General features: G+C 39.4%; 1 protein-coding gene and 4 non-coding genes across 6 annotated transcripts; all 5 read left to right on the forward strand.

Annotated features, from left to right (window-relative positions):
* The first annotated feature begins 256 nt into the window (after positions 1-256).
* LOC111650396 (monoacylglycerol lipase ABHD2-like) lies at positions 257-17,507 on the forward strand. Of its 2 annotated transcripts, XM_087172336.1 has the most exons (12): positions 257-398; positions 809-877; positions 1,663-1,896; positions 3,083-3,258; positions 3,647-3,814; positions 5,153-5,336; positions 5,573-5,665; positions 6,212-6,313; positions 6,416-6,485; positions 7,578-7,662; positions 14,973-15,191; positions 15,509-17,507. In XM_087172336.1, exons 3-12 carry the CDS (start codon positions 1,685-1,687, stop codon positions 15,520-15,522), a joined length of 1,323 nt encoding a protein of 440 aa, XP_087028462.1. In that variant the 5' UTR covers positions 257-398; positions 809-877; positions 1,663-1,684; the 3' UTR covers positions 15,523-17,507. The 2 variants fall into 2 exon arrangements, with proteins under 2 accessions (XP_087028462.1, XP_023256051.1); XM_023400283.2 differs by having other exon boundaries at positions 14,973-17,507.
* On the forward strand, positions 9,550-9,621 carry trnae-uuc (transfer RNA glutamic acid (anticodon UUC)). The gene has a single exon. It is a non-coding gene; the product is annotated as a tRNA-Glu (tRNA).
* trnae-uuc (transfer RNA glutamic acid (anticodon UUC)) lies at positions 12,248-12,319 on the forward strand. Its single transcript has one exon. It is a non-coding gene; the product is annotated as a tRNA-Glu (tRNA).
* Positions 13,000-13,071, forward strand: trnae-uuc (transfer RNA glutamic acid (anticodon UUC)). Its single transcript has one exon. It is a non-coding gene; the product is annotated as a tRNA-Glu (tRNA).
* trnae-uuc (transfer RNA glutamic acid (anticodon UUC)) lies at positions 13,566-13,637 on the forward strand. The gene has a single exon. It is a non-coding gene; the product is annotated as a tRNA-Glu (tRNA).
* Positions 17,508-17,521: the final 14 nt, after the last annotated feature.

Raw genomic sequence — 17,521 nt, forward strand, 5'->3', positions numbered from 1 at the left:
TGTCATACTGTTAGTTTCTCATAAGTAGGAAGTACGCGACACCACTTTTTATTGTGCTGCCTTCCCGTGCTGTCGGATATTACGACTTTCCATACTCTCGACGAAGACTAAAAGAGTGGGACTTTGATTTATAGAATAACTATTGTAACTCTTATACGTGTGAAAATTAAAGAGCTAAAATGGCGAGCCGAACAGGCAAAAGGGTGTTATTTTTATTGTTGGCTGCTTTAATGATTTTTATTCGCATAAATCGGAGCTTTCTCATAGCACTTGAATGCGCCTTGAATTCCCTGCTGGTCAGTCAGCTCCTGTGTTGTAAACAGACGGTGTTCAGACACGGAGCTCAACTCTGGGTGGATCCGACCAGAACTGGGACTGACCCTCAAAAAAACACGATGGTAGCACCGGAAATGCTCTACTTATACTTAAAAATGTTCTGTACTTTTGTGAGGTCTGTGTTTTGTTTAAGGGTTTTCTGAAGTCCTAAGATTCACTTCGGCTTCATACAGGAACAGTTTTACCTGAGTGACGAAAGAAAAGGGAACAAGAAACTAAGACCAGTACTCATATTTAAGCTAGCCAAACACAGCAGGCTGTTTGCACTCTTCGGTTGTATCGGTCTAGTTTTTGGCGTTATCGTTTTGTAGTTCGTGTATTATAAACATATGTCAATATGATATAACAGCCAATGACATTATGTGTATTTTATTTTTTTTTTAAGTAGCCTTTGGTTTGTTAATTTTTTCATTAACATTCATTAATCATGAGTTCATTAAGTTGTTACAAGTTGTTTGACCGTGTTTTCCAGCACTGAGTAAACATCATTCAATAAGGAAGGACTCAAACCACTTCACCCTCTTCAAAGTCAAACGGCAAGGTGGGTAGAACAGTTTATATCAATAGAGGGCATCTATGCTGGTTTATTCTGTCATGCAAAGTCTGAAGAGGAAGTTGTTCAATATGACTTTCTGGTGGCCATTATCAGCAACTGTATTTTTGGACTGAAACATCTGTTACCTGACATTTTGTACAAAGAGGCAATATTTCTAAATTTTGTGCCATAAATTGCTTCAAGAGGTCTGTTTGCAAAATGACAGATTGTGACACAGTCTTTGACCCATAGGAGAAACCAAAACTTTCCACTGACACCAGGCCACAGACAGCATTCTCAGGGCTAGCAGCTCTCCAACAGAAGCACACATGCTGAGAAAGACAAAGTCATAAATGTCCATGTGTTGAAGTGGATTGTTGTTACTTATTTAATAGAAAAGAGAAATTTGTGAATTGGTGGTTCCAAGGACTTCATGAGATTTAGCATGATGGTATAAAGTCCTTCCTTTATTTTGCACATGTGACAACTAACAACAACAGTTTACTCAGAGACAGAAATCGATTAGACAGAGAAATTAATTAAATAAATCAAAAGCAGTACAGATGATTTTTTTCACAAGCTGTTGTCAGGTAGAAACCTCTGACTGATATCTCATGAAATGCCAGATCGGCAAACTGATATCAGTCTAATTCTCTTTTTACTGCAAATTTTTAAGCCCCACAAATTAAATATTTATAAGAGAGTCATAGTGTTGTCTAAATAATATTTCTACATCTGTAAGCTCCTCACTTGTGTAAATTGAATGATTTCCTTACTTACTGTGCACACAGTGGGTCCTGTCCCATATCTACAATGAAGACCCTCGAGGACAGTGACATGCACACCCTCGGCTCGGAGCTGCCTGCCATGTTTGATGGCGTGAAGCTGGCAGCAGTGGCAACGGTCCTGTACATCATTGTCCGCTGTCTGAACCTGAAGAGTCCCACAGCTTCACCAGACATCACCTACCAGGACACAGCGCTCAGCCACTACCTACTGAAATCCTGCCCACTGCTGACCAAAGAGTGAGTGTTTCTCTGCGTCTGGTTTAAAGTTTTAAAGACTTATGATACAATTTGGACTGAAACACTGATGACTTTGAGGAGCTCTGGAGTGAAATAGTCAAAATTGAAGAGGTACTGTGAGGCTGACATGACTTGATTGGATTTTCATGTAGACTTGATGACTGTGGACTTTAATGACTCACACTTGACCTGGTGATTCAGACATAACCTCAGAGGGTTGGACTTGACTTGGAATTGTTTCATAGCAGGAAAAATAGCAAAGAAATGAAGAGCATCACCAGGCTGTTGGGTCTGGCTCTGTTAAAAACATTTTTTCAATAGGTTTCCTGTTGACCCACATAGAACTGTCAATTGGTTGAATAACAATTTTGATAATCAATTGATCATTTTGGTAATTTCTCAAGCATGAATTCCAAACATTTGCAGGTGAAAGCTTCTTAATTTGATGGTTTGCTCCTTTTCCTTGTCATAAACTGATTGTAACCTTTTTTGGGTGCTTGGACTGTTGCTCACAATTAAAACTAGCATTTTGAACACATCAACAAATTATAGTGGGCACTTTTCACTATTTTCTGACATTTTATAGCAAAAGGATTAATCAATCGTTAGTTGAAGCCCAAGACGAACAGTGACAGATTTGGCAAAAATATTGTTCCTAAAAAAGGGCTAATCAACAAATAAATTTTTTAAAACATATATATATATATGTGTGTGTGTGTGTGTGTGTGTGTATATATATAAATACATATTGAATATATATACTAAGTAACATCACTTGAGATCAGACTTCACCCAATGGCTTTATACAACTTTTTCACATATTATGTAAACCCTTTAAACTGTGAACTTAAAGTTCTGCTAAATCTTGTTGGCTTGAGATCCGCTTATATCTACCACATTTAAAAGGTGATGGGAGTAAGCTGTCTGGAGTTGCATAATTTGCTGATATGAAAATGTCAACTACAAAGAAGCAGTCCTCTCTAGCTCAGAGTTCAGATTCAGTTGGCAGGGCTGGTCAGTTACATGGCTGACAGTGCCTGTGGATTCGTCTGCCACCTTTAATTGCTGGAGTGGCACATGTGTGGCTGTCTGTGGGCTGATAATCTTTGCTAAGACTGTGCTGAAACATCTTCAGAGTGGAGTTTACAGCCACGTTATATAATATGGAGCTCGTCCTTCTCTTCAGATACATTCCTCCCTTGCTGTGGGGGAAGAGTGGTCATCTCCAGACAGCCCTGTATGGCAAGATGGGACGTGTCAACACTCCAACGCCCTGCGGGGTCCGCAAGTTTCTCCCTATGCAGGACGGAGCCACGGCGACCTTTGACCTCTTTGAAGCACTTGGAGACCACAGCACAGGAGGTCAGAGGCAAACACTGGTCTATCTTGTCAAGCACCAAAGCAGCTGGCTGCATGTTAAGGATTCTAGTCACACAACTACTGATCTTTTAAAGCTAATTTTCACTGATCATTATGTTATTGATCTGCTTTCAGCTTGTTTGGATTGTGAGTACATTAGTCTCAAGTAACAAGCAGCTCAGACTACAGTATACATGAGCAGAGAGACCACTAATGAACTACCTTGTGGGAAAATGCCATCCATTTCAGACCAATTAAATCAACACACACACACACACACACACACACACACACACACACACACACACATACACACAACATCCTCTTTTACACCCACACATGACCCCACTTTGTATGTTTGTGCACATGCTCCCTCTTGTGTCTCTGTCAGATGACATTACCATGGTAATCTGCCCCGGGATCGGTAACCATAGCGAGAAGAACTACATTCGTACCTTTGTGGATCACTCCCAGCGGCAGGGTTACCGCTGCGCCGTCCTCAACCACCTGGGGGCCCTGCCCAACATGGAGCTCACCTCGCCGCGCATGTTCACCTACGGTAAAGAGGGAACACAACACGATGTATTTTTCTTAACCCAGTCACAAAGTGCTTTCACAAAGATATGACAGACAGTATTAAAATTATACATTTTAAGTAAAAACAAATAAACATCATAAAACAATAAATAAAATGATATAAAATTCATTAGGGGAAATAAAATGGTACAGATCAGTTTAAAGAGGTGTGTTTGTAGCTGAGGTTGAAAAGAAAATAAAGAAACAGCTGTGTGGATTGTGAACATTAAGTCTCTCCACAATTTAGGTGCATGGTCACCTTTGGTTGCAAGATTAGACTTCAGAACTGCGAGAAGAGCTTTTTTTTTTCCTGTTGACCCAAGTGTGGACCCTGAGGTGTAGCTTAGAGCTGATCCAGTTAAACCTTTGAATGTGATTAATAGAATTTTGCAGCAGTATTTTGGACTGATTGCAGACAATTTAGTGCTTTTAAAGTTTACAGTAGTGCAGACAAGATTTAATAATGAATGAATAACCACCTCCAGGTCAATAACAGACAGAAAGGGTTTGATATACAAAGTACGACTGAGTAAGAGCTTGTATTTGTTTTTCAAAGGTCGGATTTGAATCAGAGTAGCCTACTCCCGAATTTTTGTGAGATGACTTGGAAATTGTTAGTATGAAGTCAAGCTTATGATTAATTTTGACTGTCAGGCTGGGTGGGGCAAATATAATGATCTCAGTCTTATCCTCATTAAGCTGGAGAAAGTTAGAAGCCATTCAACACTTTATACATTCAGTGCAGTCTTTCAGGGCACCTAAACTACCAGAATCAGTAGGATTTACAGGAAAATATAATTGTGTGTTGTCCGAGCTCAGCTGATTAAACATATGAACAAATTTACTGGGCGTGGCTGAGTTAATAAAACATGATAGATAAGACCTAGATGCGCAGCTTAAACTGAATAAGATGTGTTAACTGCAAGAACGTTGTGGTCTTAGAATGGACAGACGAGTTGTCTATTGGAAGTCCTGAAGTCATTAATGTACCAATCTGTTCTAAAAACTCCTGGGCCAAAGTGAATATTAAAATCTCCAGAGATAATACAAAGGTAAAATTGTATCATCTCTGTAATGTGTCATCCTGTGAAGTTGGAACATTTGGCAACTCAAATGTCATTACTGAGAAACAAAATGAGGGGAAGCAGAACAAAGCAACAACATGAAACAAAACAGAAACAGTCAAAGCTGCAACACGTTAAATGACTTGTGTTGAGAAAATAATGACAAAAACATAATGTTAATGATAAAATTACTTGGCCTTATTATTTAATGTCATATTTATGTATTTTACTACCCCAAAGTTGTGTCTTTCATTCAGGATGTACTTGGGAGTTTGCGGCTATGGTGGGCTACATCAAACGGGCCTTCCCTGAGACGCTGCTGGTGGTTGTGGGCTTCAGCCTTGGGGGAAACCTCGTTTGTAAGTTCCTGGGTGAGAACCAGTCAAACCAGGACCGAGTGCTGTGCTGTGTCAGCGTTTGTCAAGGGTACAGCGCCCTCAGGTTGGTACACTGGAGGAAAAACAAATGAACAGAAACAGGACTGGACATGAATAAAAATGTATAGACAGGGACACAAGAGTTTCACTTCAGTCTAACCCCAGTTCTAAAACAACATCAAGTGACTATGTGTTATATGTCATCTTGAAGCTTTTATTTTTTAAGCTACAGTATCTTAAAAGTGTTTTTCTTCCATAGTATATTTCAGTGTGTGCGTTTGTGTGCATTTGTGTGTTCAGGGCTCAGGAAACATTCCTTCAGTGGGACCAGTGCCGGAGGCTGTACAACTTTGTGTTGGCTGACAACTTGAAGAAGCTCATCCTGTCACACAGGTGGAGAAACACAACAACAGTTTCTGCAGGAACAGATTAACAGTTAAAGCTGCTACAGAAACGTCTTCCTTATTTAAATTCAGTGTTTGAATCAGTTGTAAACAAATTCTAAACAATATAAAGTGCAGTACTGCATTGATTTCGTGTGTGTGTGTGTGTGTGTGTGTGTGTGTGTGTGTGTGTGTGTGTGTGTGTGTGGGCGTGTCAGAAAGCAACCAAATGCTTCCCTTTAGATGTATTGAGTTGTTACTCTACATTAATTTTTGCAATGGGTTTCTGCAGCCAGAAAGTTGGTTAACAACACACCAAGATTAACATCCATAGGAGGCATTGTTTTCTCGACACTGTACTATCTGTCTATAGGAATGAGTGTTGAAGTGCTGAACAATTAGGGTGAAGGCATTAAGTATGAATTCCAGTAGCTTTAATTAGGAGTGTGTGCTCCAGTATAAAAAGGGTCAGGCGGGTGTTAGGGATCACCAGCCAAACAAAGATTTAGCTTCCCGCCCTGATTTGTCTAAATACCCTTTTTGTTCTGTTTGACAGGAACAGTTTGCTGAGCTTGAGCTCCAGCAACATTGGTGATGCAGACCTGAGCAGACTGTATGCAGCCACCTCTCTGATGCAGATTGATGACAGCATTATGAGGTGAATGTTGGTAGTTGATTTTGATTTTCATTGGGCTGCTAATGGCTGCACCAAACTCTACTCATCTCTGTCACTGACGTAATCCCACGATCTGTCCTGCAGAAAATTCCATGGCTACAGCTCCTTGAAGGAGTACTATGAGAAGGAGAGCTGTGTGCACTACATCCACAAAGTAAGTGACAAGTGTGTAGATGTTCAGCCCAAACCTTAATTCAATTTGATGTACTAAGGATTTTACTTCTTCTACTGCTTCTGTTGTTGCTTACACTACTAAAGTACATCTTTCATTAAGATTTGTACTAATCTGTTTCTGTCCTACTATTAGACCTACTTTTCTACTGCTAGAACTACTAATGTAACTACTGCAGTTACCGCAGCTGCTTCTACTATTATTACCATCTGCTGCATCTACTTCAGTTATTGTTCTGTTCAGTTTTGTTAATGTCTTAATTCAGTAGGATGTTAACTCTTAACCAGGTCAGCTTATTGAGAGATACATGAGAAGATCATTACCGCTGTCTTTGCATTAACTATAGAGCTAGCACTTGCAGGTGCTTAGCTTAGCTTAGCATAAAGACTGCAACAGGGGGAAAAGTGAGCCTGGCTCTGTCCAAAGCTAAAAAAAAATACATAGCGGAACCTCTGCTGGTCATTAGTAACAAGTTGTATCTTGTGCTTTTAGAGGAAGTTATGTCATGTAACCATGTATTGATGGTGTTTTCCGTCACCACAGTGCTGTTTTCGCTGGTTGCCTGGCAGTGTTACTATTTCTATTACTACCTCTGAAACCACAAATTGACATTTCTATATTCCTGTTACTGAGAAGTGTTATTAGTGCGCTTCAGTGGCATTGGTAAACATATATTTTTAACTTTGGACGGAGCCAGGCTAACTGTTTCCAGTCTTCATCCTCAGCTAAGATAATAACTTTAGCGCCACACTCCACGAGAGTGCCAGAACTGTCAGAAATAAGGTGAATAAGTATATTTCCCAAACTGTCAAACTATTGAATTGAATGAGTGAATTAAATATAATACTGTTTTTACTACTGCTACCACTGAAGGTACCTAGCCTACTACTACTACTACTACTACTACTGCTGCTGCTTCTATTACTTTTACTGCTGCCACTCCTACTAAAAGTTCTACTATTGTAGAACTTTTGCTTCTACAACTTCTTCACTGACTAACCCACTACTAAAACATCTGCTTCTACTAATACTCCTACTTATATGGCACTAAACAAACTGTTGTTTCCTTTCCAGGTCACTGTGCCTCTCCTCCTGGTAAACTCCTCAGACGACCCGCTAGTCCATCAGTCACTCCTGGCTATTCCACGCACACTCGCAGGTTTGTGGTTTTTGCCATGATTCGTTCATTAGTGGCCATTAATGGTGTTTAATTAGAAGGAAATTCGGTGTTAGGTGATGGTCACTATAGCTGTGTAGCATATTGCATTGATCATAACGTAAAGTCTGTCATCAAATATAGTACTTTCAAATGTGGTTTTAAATGTGTCATGTGGTTTTAAACTGGATTCAAAGTAAGCAGGAAATATTTCATGTATGTAGCATGTAATAAAACAATAATGTAAATCCATTAATGATAAATTGTAGCCATTAGGTCATCATAAAAACATTCATATGAAAGTATTATCACATCTAATTATGCAACAGCATGTTAGGAGTTAAATGAACTGTTGCTGTGAGGTTATGTTCTGTTTTTTTTTTTGTGTATTATGGGTGTTTCCTAGAGAGCGATGACTAAAGCAGTAAAACATTTCCCTCACAGTGATATTAACTCAGACTAGTGTGGAATGAATGAACTCTTTGTCTTTCCTCTGGAGCTGGATTCTGGAGCCAGAGTCTTAAGTGTTGATAAAGTCTTGTCCCAGCTACCTACTCAACACCGCCCAGCCCAGACAGTCTTGTTGAATTTTTCAGGGCCATGTGATCTGCCTGGGCTCTTGGATTATATATATAGAGCAGGGTGTGTTTGTGTGTGTGTGTGTGCGCATGCATGCGTGTGTGTGTGTATGCGCGTGTGTGTGTATGCGCGTGTGTGTGTGTATGCGTGTGTTTGTGTGTGTGTGTGTGTGTGTGTGTGTGTGTGTGTGGGGCCACAGCTTGCTGCCCTGCCTTTCCTCAGTAGGTCATGTGTGTAAATTAGTATGTGTAACAACTTAGACCTTGACAAATGAAATCCTAAACTTGTCCTCTACTTCAAGCAAACATGGATACCTAGGATTTTAGTGTTTCCATTTAATGTTTGCTGTCTTGTTCATTGCTATTTAATCTTTATTTTGTGTAGAAGATCCAACCTTTCCAAGTAATGACTTGTTGATTAAGTTTATTTTAAGGGTTTTTCTCAGATCATGATCATCTCTTGTTTTGATGATGATTTGGTGGCACTTTCTGAAAGAAAAAAAGTTCACTAATGCCTTATAGATCAGTGAAATTGCATTAGTAAGAACAACCTTTGAGTTGTCAGGTTGTAGGAAATCCTTCTCTCTTTAATTCATTAGGGAGACCTCTCAGACCAATGGTTTACTCGACCACATACGTTTTGGACCAAAACCATTTAAGAACTGTTCATTAACATTTACAACTGCATTATGGTATAACCATATATTTAAGTATAGAGGTTGTGTACATGTTATGATGCATGCTGTTAAAAAGACCCCAGTCTCATGAACGACTGTATTAACGTTGCCTGTTAAAATCAAATGCGGTAATAACATGGATGTGTTTTTCTATTCAGTAATAAAGCCATTATAAATGTTATTAACTGCCAATGAGGGTTTCACACTTTCTAATGATACATTAATAAAAGTTAATCAACTGCAGTTATAAATGTTGATAACTCTGCAGCTGTAAATAGTAAAAGTCCAGTTCACCACTGCTATCAGACTAAACTCACTATCTGATGTACTGAATTCAAATTAATATCTGTATACATAGATTTACACAACTGAAGACCAGAAGTAATTGACCAGGGATCTTTAATGTCACACACTGGGGACTGAACACCAGCCACCAAAAGAAAAAGAAACCTGGGTAAAACCCAGAACTCCACAGAACTAGACCATATGGAGCATTAAGACAAGTGTAGGGATGATTACCACACAATAACTAGGTCATAATCCCAACATAATTATTAGTAATCCTTACGTATCAGATAGTGTTTCAGCTCCTGAAACCTAATGACATATGAGAAACCTTGAAGACAAGTCTCATGTCCCATATGGTCTAGCGGTCAGGATTCCTGGTTTTCACCCAGGCGGCCCGGGTTCAACTCCCAGTATGGGAAAGGATCTTTACAATACTGGAATTACCTCTTGTAGCTGGATCTTTGAAACCAGAGACAGGAACTGAGACAAGCTCAAACCACACACAGCTTAGTGTGAGAGCAGCGGTGAACTGGCCTTTTAACAGCTGCAACCTCAAGATAACACTATCTAAGTTGATCCATCGTTTTTGGATTCCTGGTTTTCACCCAGGCGGCCCGGGTTTCACTCCCGGTATGGGAATGATGAAGTTTTCAGATAAATTATTTATAAAAATCAGGTGTTTGACTTTGTCAGACACACTATCCAAGTGTGGGGTGTTGGTATGGACTACAAGAGCTCTTTATATTTGTCACAGGTACACCCAAGATGAGAGTTGACTGCCTCTGAAATCCTGCACTGGTGTTAGTAATTACCAAGGTAGTTGTTCCCATACCGGGAGTTGAACTCAGCCCACCCAGGTGGAAACCATGAATCCTGACCGTTAGATTTGGGAACAATGAAGTCTTCAGATAAATTATTTATAACATTCGGATGTTTGAATAACTATTGTCAGACTATCCAGGTATGGGATGTTGGAATTGACTGCAAAAGGTCTTCATATTGATATCTCAGCTGTGACCACTGCCCACTCACATGTCCCATATGGTCTAGGGATAAGGATTCCTGGTTTTCACCCAGGTGGCAAACATTGGAAAAGTGAAAATAGCCCCTGAAAACTAAACATGCGTAAAACGATAGATCAACTTTATATCCGTAGCTAAAAGTTATAGGTCTTTCTTGTTCACTTCAATACAGACAGTTTTGTAGTGGCCATCAGTGAAATTGCAGCTTGACGGGCTTCAGCACATGAATCCAAGATGACACATATAGTAACTTTGTATTTGAGGAGAGAATTTGAGGTTTTTATGTTCATCAGACACAGCTTTCTCCAAGCAGCCTTAGTGTACATTAGAGGAACTGCAGTTTCACACAGCACTAAATTCTAGATTAGTTAAATTTTGAATCAGCTGGTCTACATAGATTCCCATACCGGGAGTTGAATCCCGGCCACCTGGGTGAAAACCAGGAATCCTGACCGCTAGATCATATGGGACATGTCAAGGTTAAGAGTGGCTGGCACAAGATTATAGAGAAATGATACAAAGATAGTGTTATCATAAGGAGGAAGCTCTTAAAAGTTTACCACTGCTCTTACATTAAGCTCTGTGTGGTTTGAGTTTGTCTCAGTTCCAGCTACAAGAGGTAATTCTATTATAGCAAAGATCCATTCCTAAACCAGGAGTTGAACCCGGGCGAAAACCAGGTATCCTGAACGCTAGACCATATGGGATATGACAACAAATGTAGAACAACTATCTTGGGTTTAAAATAACTCCTCCTCAAAAACAGACCTGTTATATCCAGATATCAAGTTGTCCTCTTGTAAACATCATGTGAACACTTTAATTATCATCTGGCAGCTGTGACCACTGCCCACTCACATGTCCCATATGGTCTACAGAGATTAGGATTCCTGGTTTTCACCCAGGTGGCACAGGTTCAGCTCCCAGTATGGGAACTATGAAGTCTTTAAAAAATTACGAATGACATTCAGATGTTCTAATATCTATTGACAAGCCTTAATTAAAGCTCAATACATCAGACACACTATATAGATCGGGGATGTTTGAATGGAACAGGTCTGCATATTTGTCATAGGAACACTAAAGATCAGTGTTGACTGTTTCTGAAACCCTGCTTTTCACCCAGGTGATCCCGGTTGAAATCCCAGTATGGTAACAATCATGTTTACAGGTTTACACTGCAGCAGGATTTCAATAGTTGGATACAGTCCAAGGCTACACTCATTATCTGATGTACTGAATTCAAACTTGTGTCTACATATATTTACAAAACTGAAGACCAGAAGTAATTGACCAGGGATTTTTAATGTCACATACTGGGGACTGAACACCAGCCACCAAAAGAAAAAAAAACCTGGGTAAAACCCAGAACTCCACAGAACTAGACCATATGGAGCATTAAGACAGGTGTAGGGATGATTACCACACAATAACTAGGTCATAATCCCAACATAATTGTTAGTAATCTTTATTTATCAGATAGTGTTTCAGCTTCTGAAACCTAGTCACATATGAAAAACCTTAAAGATAGGTCTCATGTCCCATATGGTCTAGTGGTCAGGATTCCTGGTTTTCACCCAGGCAGCCTGGGTTCAACTCATGGAATGGGAATGGATCTTTGCTATAATAGAATTACATCTTGTAGCTGGATCTTTGAAACCAGTGACAGGCTCAAACCACACACAGCTTAGTGTGAGAGCAGTGGTGAATTGGACTTTTAACAGCTGCAACCTCAAGATAGCACTATTTAAGTTGATCCACCGTTTTACACATGTTTAGTTCTCAGGGACTATTTTCACTTTTATGTTTGTATTGATGTACACTTTGAATATTACTGCTTTTTAGAGAAGCCCTTCTACTGAAGGTTCACGGTTGACTGTTTGTCAATTCCTGCCCTAATTTAATAATTACAAAGGTTGGAGTTCCCATACCGGGAGTTGAACCCAGGCTGCCTCCTTACGATAACACTATCTTTGTATCATTTTTCTATAATCTTGTGGCAGCCACTCTTAACTTTGACATGTCCCATATGGTCTAGCGGTCAGGATTCCTGGTTTTCACCCAGGCGGCCCGGGTTCAACTCCCGGTATGGGAATATATGTAGACCAGCTGTTTTAGAATTAAACTAATCTAGAATTTAGTGCTGTGTGAAACTGCATTTCCTCTAATGTACACTATAGGCTGCTCTAAGAAAACTGTGTCTGTTGAACATAAAAACCCCAAATTCTCTCTGCAAATACGAAGTTACTATATGGGTCATCTTAGATTTACGTGCTGAAGCCCATCAATCTGCAATTTCACTAGATGTGTATAAGAGACAGCCGCTAGACCATATGGGACATGAGACTTGTCTTTAAGGTTTCTCATATGCGAAAAGCTTTCAGAAGCTGAAACACTATCTGATACATAAAGATTACTAACAATTATGTTGGGATTATGACCTAGTTATTGTGTGGTAATCATCCCTACACTTGTCTTAATGCTCCATATGGTCTAGTTCTGTGGAGTTCTGGGTTTTACCCAGGTTTCTTTTTCTTTCGGTGGCTGGTGTTCAGTCCCCAGTATGTGACATTAAAGATCCCTGGTCAATTACTTCTGGTCTTTAGTTGTGTAAATCTATGTAGACAGATATTAGTTTGAATTCAGTACATCAGATAGTGAGTTTAGTCCAATAACAGTGGTAAACTGGACTTTTAAGAGCTGCCTCCTCACGATAACACTATCTTTGTATCATTTCTCTATAATCTTGTGGCAGCCACTCTTAACCTTGACAGGTCCCATATGGTCTAGCGGTTAGGATTCCTGGTTTTCACCCAGGCGGCCCGGGTTCAACTCCCGGTATGGGAATCTATGTGGACCAGCTGTTTTAGAATTAAACTAATCTAGAATTTAGTGCTGTGTGAAACTGCATTTCCTCTAATGTACACTATAGGCTGCTCTAAGAAAACTGTGTCTGTTGAACATAAAAACCCCAAATTCTCTCTGCAAATACAAAGTTACTATTTGGGTCATCTTAGATTTACGTGCTGAAGCCCATCAATCTGCAATTTCACTGATGGCCACTAGAAAACTGTCTGTATTGAAGTGAACAGGAAGGACCTCCAACTTCTATCTACGAATATAAAGTTGATCCATCCTTGTACACATGTTAAGTCATCAGGGGCTATTTTCATTTCTCTGTTGTATCGATGCCAACTTTGAATATTACTGCTTTGTAGAGAAGCCCATCTACTGAAGGTTTAAGGGTGTAAGCTACAAAGAGAGCAGCTGATGGGATGATCTGGAAAATATGCAGCAGGTTTTTTCCATTGTGTTGAGAAACCTTGAAAGTTGAACTCATGTCCCATATGGTCTAGCGGTCAGGATTCCTGGTTTTCACCCAGGCGGCCCGTGTTCAACTCCCGGTATGGGAACTCCAACCTTTGTAATTATTAAATTAGGCCAGGATTTCACAAACAGTAAACTGTGATCTTTGGTGTTCCCTTGACAAATATGAAGACCTTCGGCAGTCCATTCCAACATCCCAAACCTGGATAGTGTATCTGACAATAGTCTTTGAACCATCTGAATGTCATAAATAATTTATCCAAAGATTTTATCATTCCCACACCGGGAGTTCAACATGGGCCACCCTGGTGAAAACCAGGAATCATGGCCGCTAGACCATATGGGACATGTCAAAGTTAAGAGTGGCTGCCACAAGATTATAGAGAAATGATACAAAGATAGTGTAATCGTGAGGAGGCAGCTCCTAAAAATCCAGTTCACCACTGCTCTCAAAAACATTGGTGATTAAATTAATTTCAACTAATTAATTGATCAACTATTTGTTTCAGAAGTTTGTAGTTACAGGGGGAGCTATATTTTCATGCATCATCTAGAAGAATTTATTCCAGGTGATTGTGTCTCTGCTAGTCTATGTTCGTACACCCTGATCTGACGCAGAGTGAGATTCATGTGTTTGAGAAACATGAAGATGATAAAAATCTGAAGAGGTCAAAACTCCAGCAACACCTGAGTTTCTAAAAACCGAGTATATTGTCAAATTCTTTGAATGTAAAAAAAAGTCTGATTCACATTTTGAAAGACACACATTAATAATTAAGTTATGGTTAAGTAAATACCAGTGAATAATGATAATATCAAAAGGTGTTAATTATAGATACTAAAAATGAACAAGACACTTTAATGTAGAGACCTGCAACCTATACAAAGCCCAAAAAAATACTGCCAGAGGGTGTCTTAGTTCTTAAAGATTTGCCATTTCAGACAATAGACTTTGGTGCTACCACCAAGTGGCCAAAAAATGTGTTATTGTCCTTTAAATAAACCCCTTAAGAAACAAAACACTGTAAATAAGTTAGAATAGACCTTTTCTTATTTATAAGCTGATGTTGAACCCAGTGCTTCTGTCAGGAGCTATACAGTTAGGTGAAAACTATTTTTATTTCCAGACACTGATGGATCTAGTTGGTGAACTGAAACATTACACATACAAACTAATGTCTTGTTTAGCTCTGATGAGTGGTTCTTGACATCAGTAGTTAATACAGCTGCTACACAGGAAACCCAAACATCCCCACCTTTGTTTCCTGTTACAGACACTGTACTTTTACTATGTGTCAGATGTTCCCAAAGAGTAATGAGTTAGTACTAAATTAGGTGTCACCATACTTCAATAGAAAATACTGCTGAGTAAAAAAAGGGTCATTTACCTTACCTCTCCTTCTATCTGTCGTCCTCTTCAGAGAAGATGCCCAATGTGATATTTGCCCTGACCCAACACGGAGGCCACCTGGGCTTCTTTGAGGGAGCTGTGTTGTTCCCTCAACCCCTCACCTGGATGGACAAGGTCATTGTCGAGTACACCGACGCCATCTGCCACTGGGAGAAGAACAGGCCAGCCTGTCAGAGGAGCAGCCATCGGGACATGAACCCCTGCCTGCAGAGCACAAGGGTCACACTCAGTGGGTAACATTTACTGTACATAGAGTCTGAAGACCAAACTATAGACCAAAATGATAAAAGATGCACAGGCAAACACTCAGCCCTCTATATTTTCTCTACTTTGGCACTAATGATCTTAAAGTTAAATGAGTAATTCTGGGAAATGTAGGAATTCATTAGATGGATTTGACAAGGCAGGCAGTAAATTGGAAGTTAAAACTCACAGACATGATAAAAGCTGAGTGTAATATGAGCCTGTGCTGAATTGTTCCTTCCTCATTTGTTCTCAGTTAATCTCCTGTGCAACAATAGTTCGCCCTCTGCTGGTTTTTCGCAGGTGTTGCCTCTTGATTCTGGACAGCAGGGTGATGTAGTTGGCAGGAAGGTGACGCATGAATGTAAACCTCTGAGTACAAAGAAGGAAATTGAGATCTTCCTACATTAATTGCTATTGAAAATGTTCCCAGATACTAATACGAAAACTTGAATGTCATCCTACACACAAATTGGACCTGTAGTCCTACTTAAGTGAAAGGGACCTTCAGCCCTTTCTGAAGTCTTAAAATCTTGACAATAATATATGTTCAAATATATCTGATGCCCCACATCAGTCACATTTATAAGTATATTGTGGTTACCTGTTTAAAAAAATCTTTCAGAATTTAACTTGAAAAGTTCTCGACCAGATTTAAGTGCCTTGATATAAATGTGAGTCTGCAGCAGATTTGAGTTTCGGCTTCTCGTGAATCATTGAGCCGCCGCTGATGAGCAGCAGTTATGACATGATTTATGGTTTACAGTGGTGATTTTCAGCCGTTGTTAAGGCTCAAAATAACATCTGTTGCATTCAGATTGTGATTTTAAATTCCTTAAACTGTATTTTAAATGTTCTTAATCTTGTTTGTTTCCTTTGAGAGAACTATGCTGTTTTATTGTATATTCTGTTAAATGGTTGGTTTATTTATTTGTTTTATTGCATCATTTTGCTCATTTTGACACCACTCTCCAGTTTTTCACTTTTTGTTTCCATTGTTTGTGGTGGACCATCAAACTGCATCCTTGCTCCTTCAAAATAAAAGAATCATGCCCCTGCAGGTTTTTAAAGAGGTTTAGGAGTTACAAAAATTCAGACAGACAGAAATTGTAGTTTTTCTACTTAATAACACTTTTCTAACAGTCAATTCTGTGTTGTTGAATGGAAATATGGGCTCTTCATACAAACTAGCTTTAACATTGTACTTCTGTAGGTCAGCCTGTCCCATGAATTATCCCACAGAACCCAAAAACCCAACACTATGATGCCTCCTGATGATTGAAAGAAATTTCAATCACTGTTTCCATGGATTACCACAGAAAATGTTCTTTGATGCATCTATAAATAAGGGCAGGAGGTAATCGGAAAAAACACCGTACTTACGCTCAGGACAGAGCTGCATGATGCTTACAGATGTTACAGCAGGCAGGAGAGAAGAGAGTGCAACTGGGACATAAACAGTAAGTGTATAAAATGAGAAATCCAATGTTGGACTCTCAATTTATGCACTTACCAAACAAATAGACTAAAGGACTTTCCACTTTTCAATAAAATACAGCTTGACTTTGCCACAAACCTGTTAAAGGCAAAGTGGAGGTCTCATATTAGATAACACTTTAGACAAGGGCTAATCGCTGAGTGACCACAGTTTTTTTGAGGGTTTGCTTTAAGATGCTTATTACAACATATCAGATGGGTGGAGTGTGCAATGTTTTTTCTTCATGAAAACACAGAAAAATACCGGACAAAACTTACCTCTGTGTCTCATGATACATTTTATTTCCTTGAGGTAAAGGTATGATAAAGGTATTAAACACTGACACAATAAGTTTTTGTGTGAGTTTTATGTGCAGAAATTCTCTTTGTTTTCTGTGGTGTAATGTGGCCTTTTTCATTATCATTTTAAGAAGTGCCTGTTTGATATGAATCAGTTTCCTGTGAGTAACATCCTGTCACACATAGTGGAAATGTGGACTCCACCCAAGTTCATGCATGTCTTATTAATACCATTTTCAGCCATCATACACCACTTCAATTCTCTCTCTGCCCTTTGAAGCAGAAGCCAACCTGGCAGCAAGCAGCACAACTCCATCTGTATGTGCATTATGTCCTGACTGTTATAGATATGGACTGTTTTTCTTGGACTTTACTGTCTTTACGGTTCCTATTGCACTGTATGACAATATAGTATGTATCAACATATGGATGTAACATTTATAATTTAATCATGTGTTTTGTGCTGATGTGGTACACAGCCTTCAGATATTTGATCTCACCCATTAATAAGTATGTTTCACAAACATTTACGTCTGTTTA

This window comes from Seriola lalandi, unplaced genomic scaffold (assembly GCF_002814215.2).
Source record: "Seriola lalandi dorsalis isolate HSWRI2012SDOR001 ecotype SW California unplaced genomic scaffold, Sedor1 jcf7180002052274, whole genome shotgun sequence".
NCBI classification, from domain to species: Eukaryota; Metazoa; Chordata; class Actinopteri; order Carangiformes; family Carangidae; genus Seriola; species Seriola lalandi.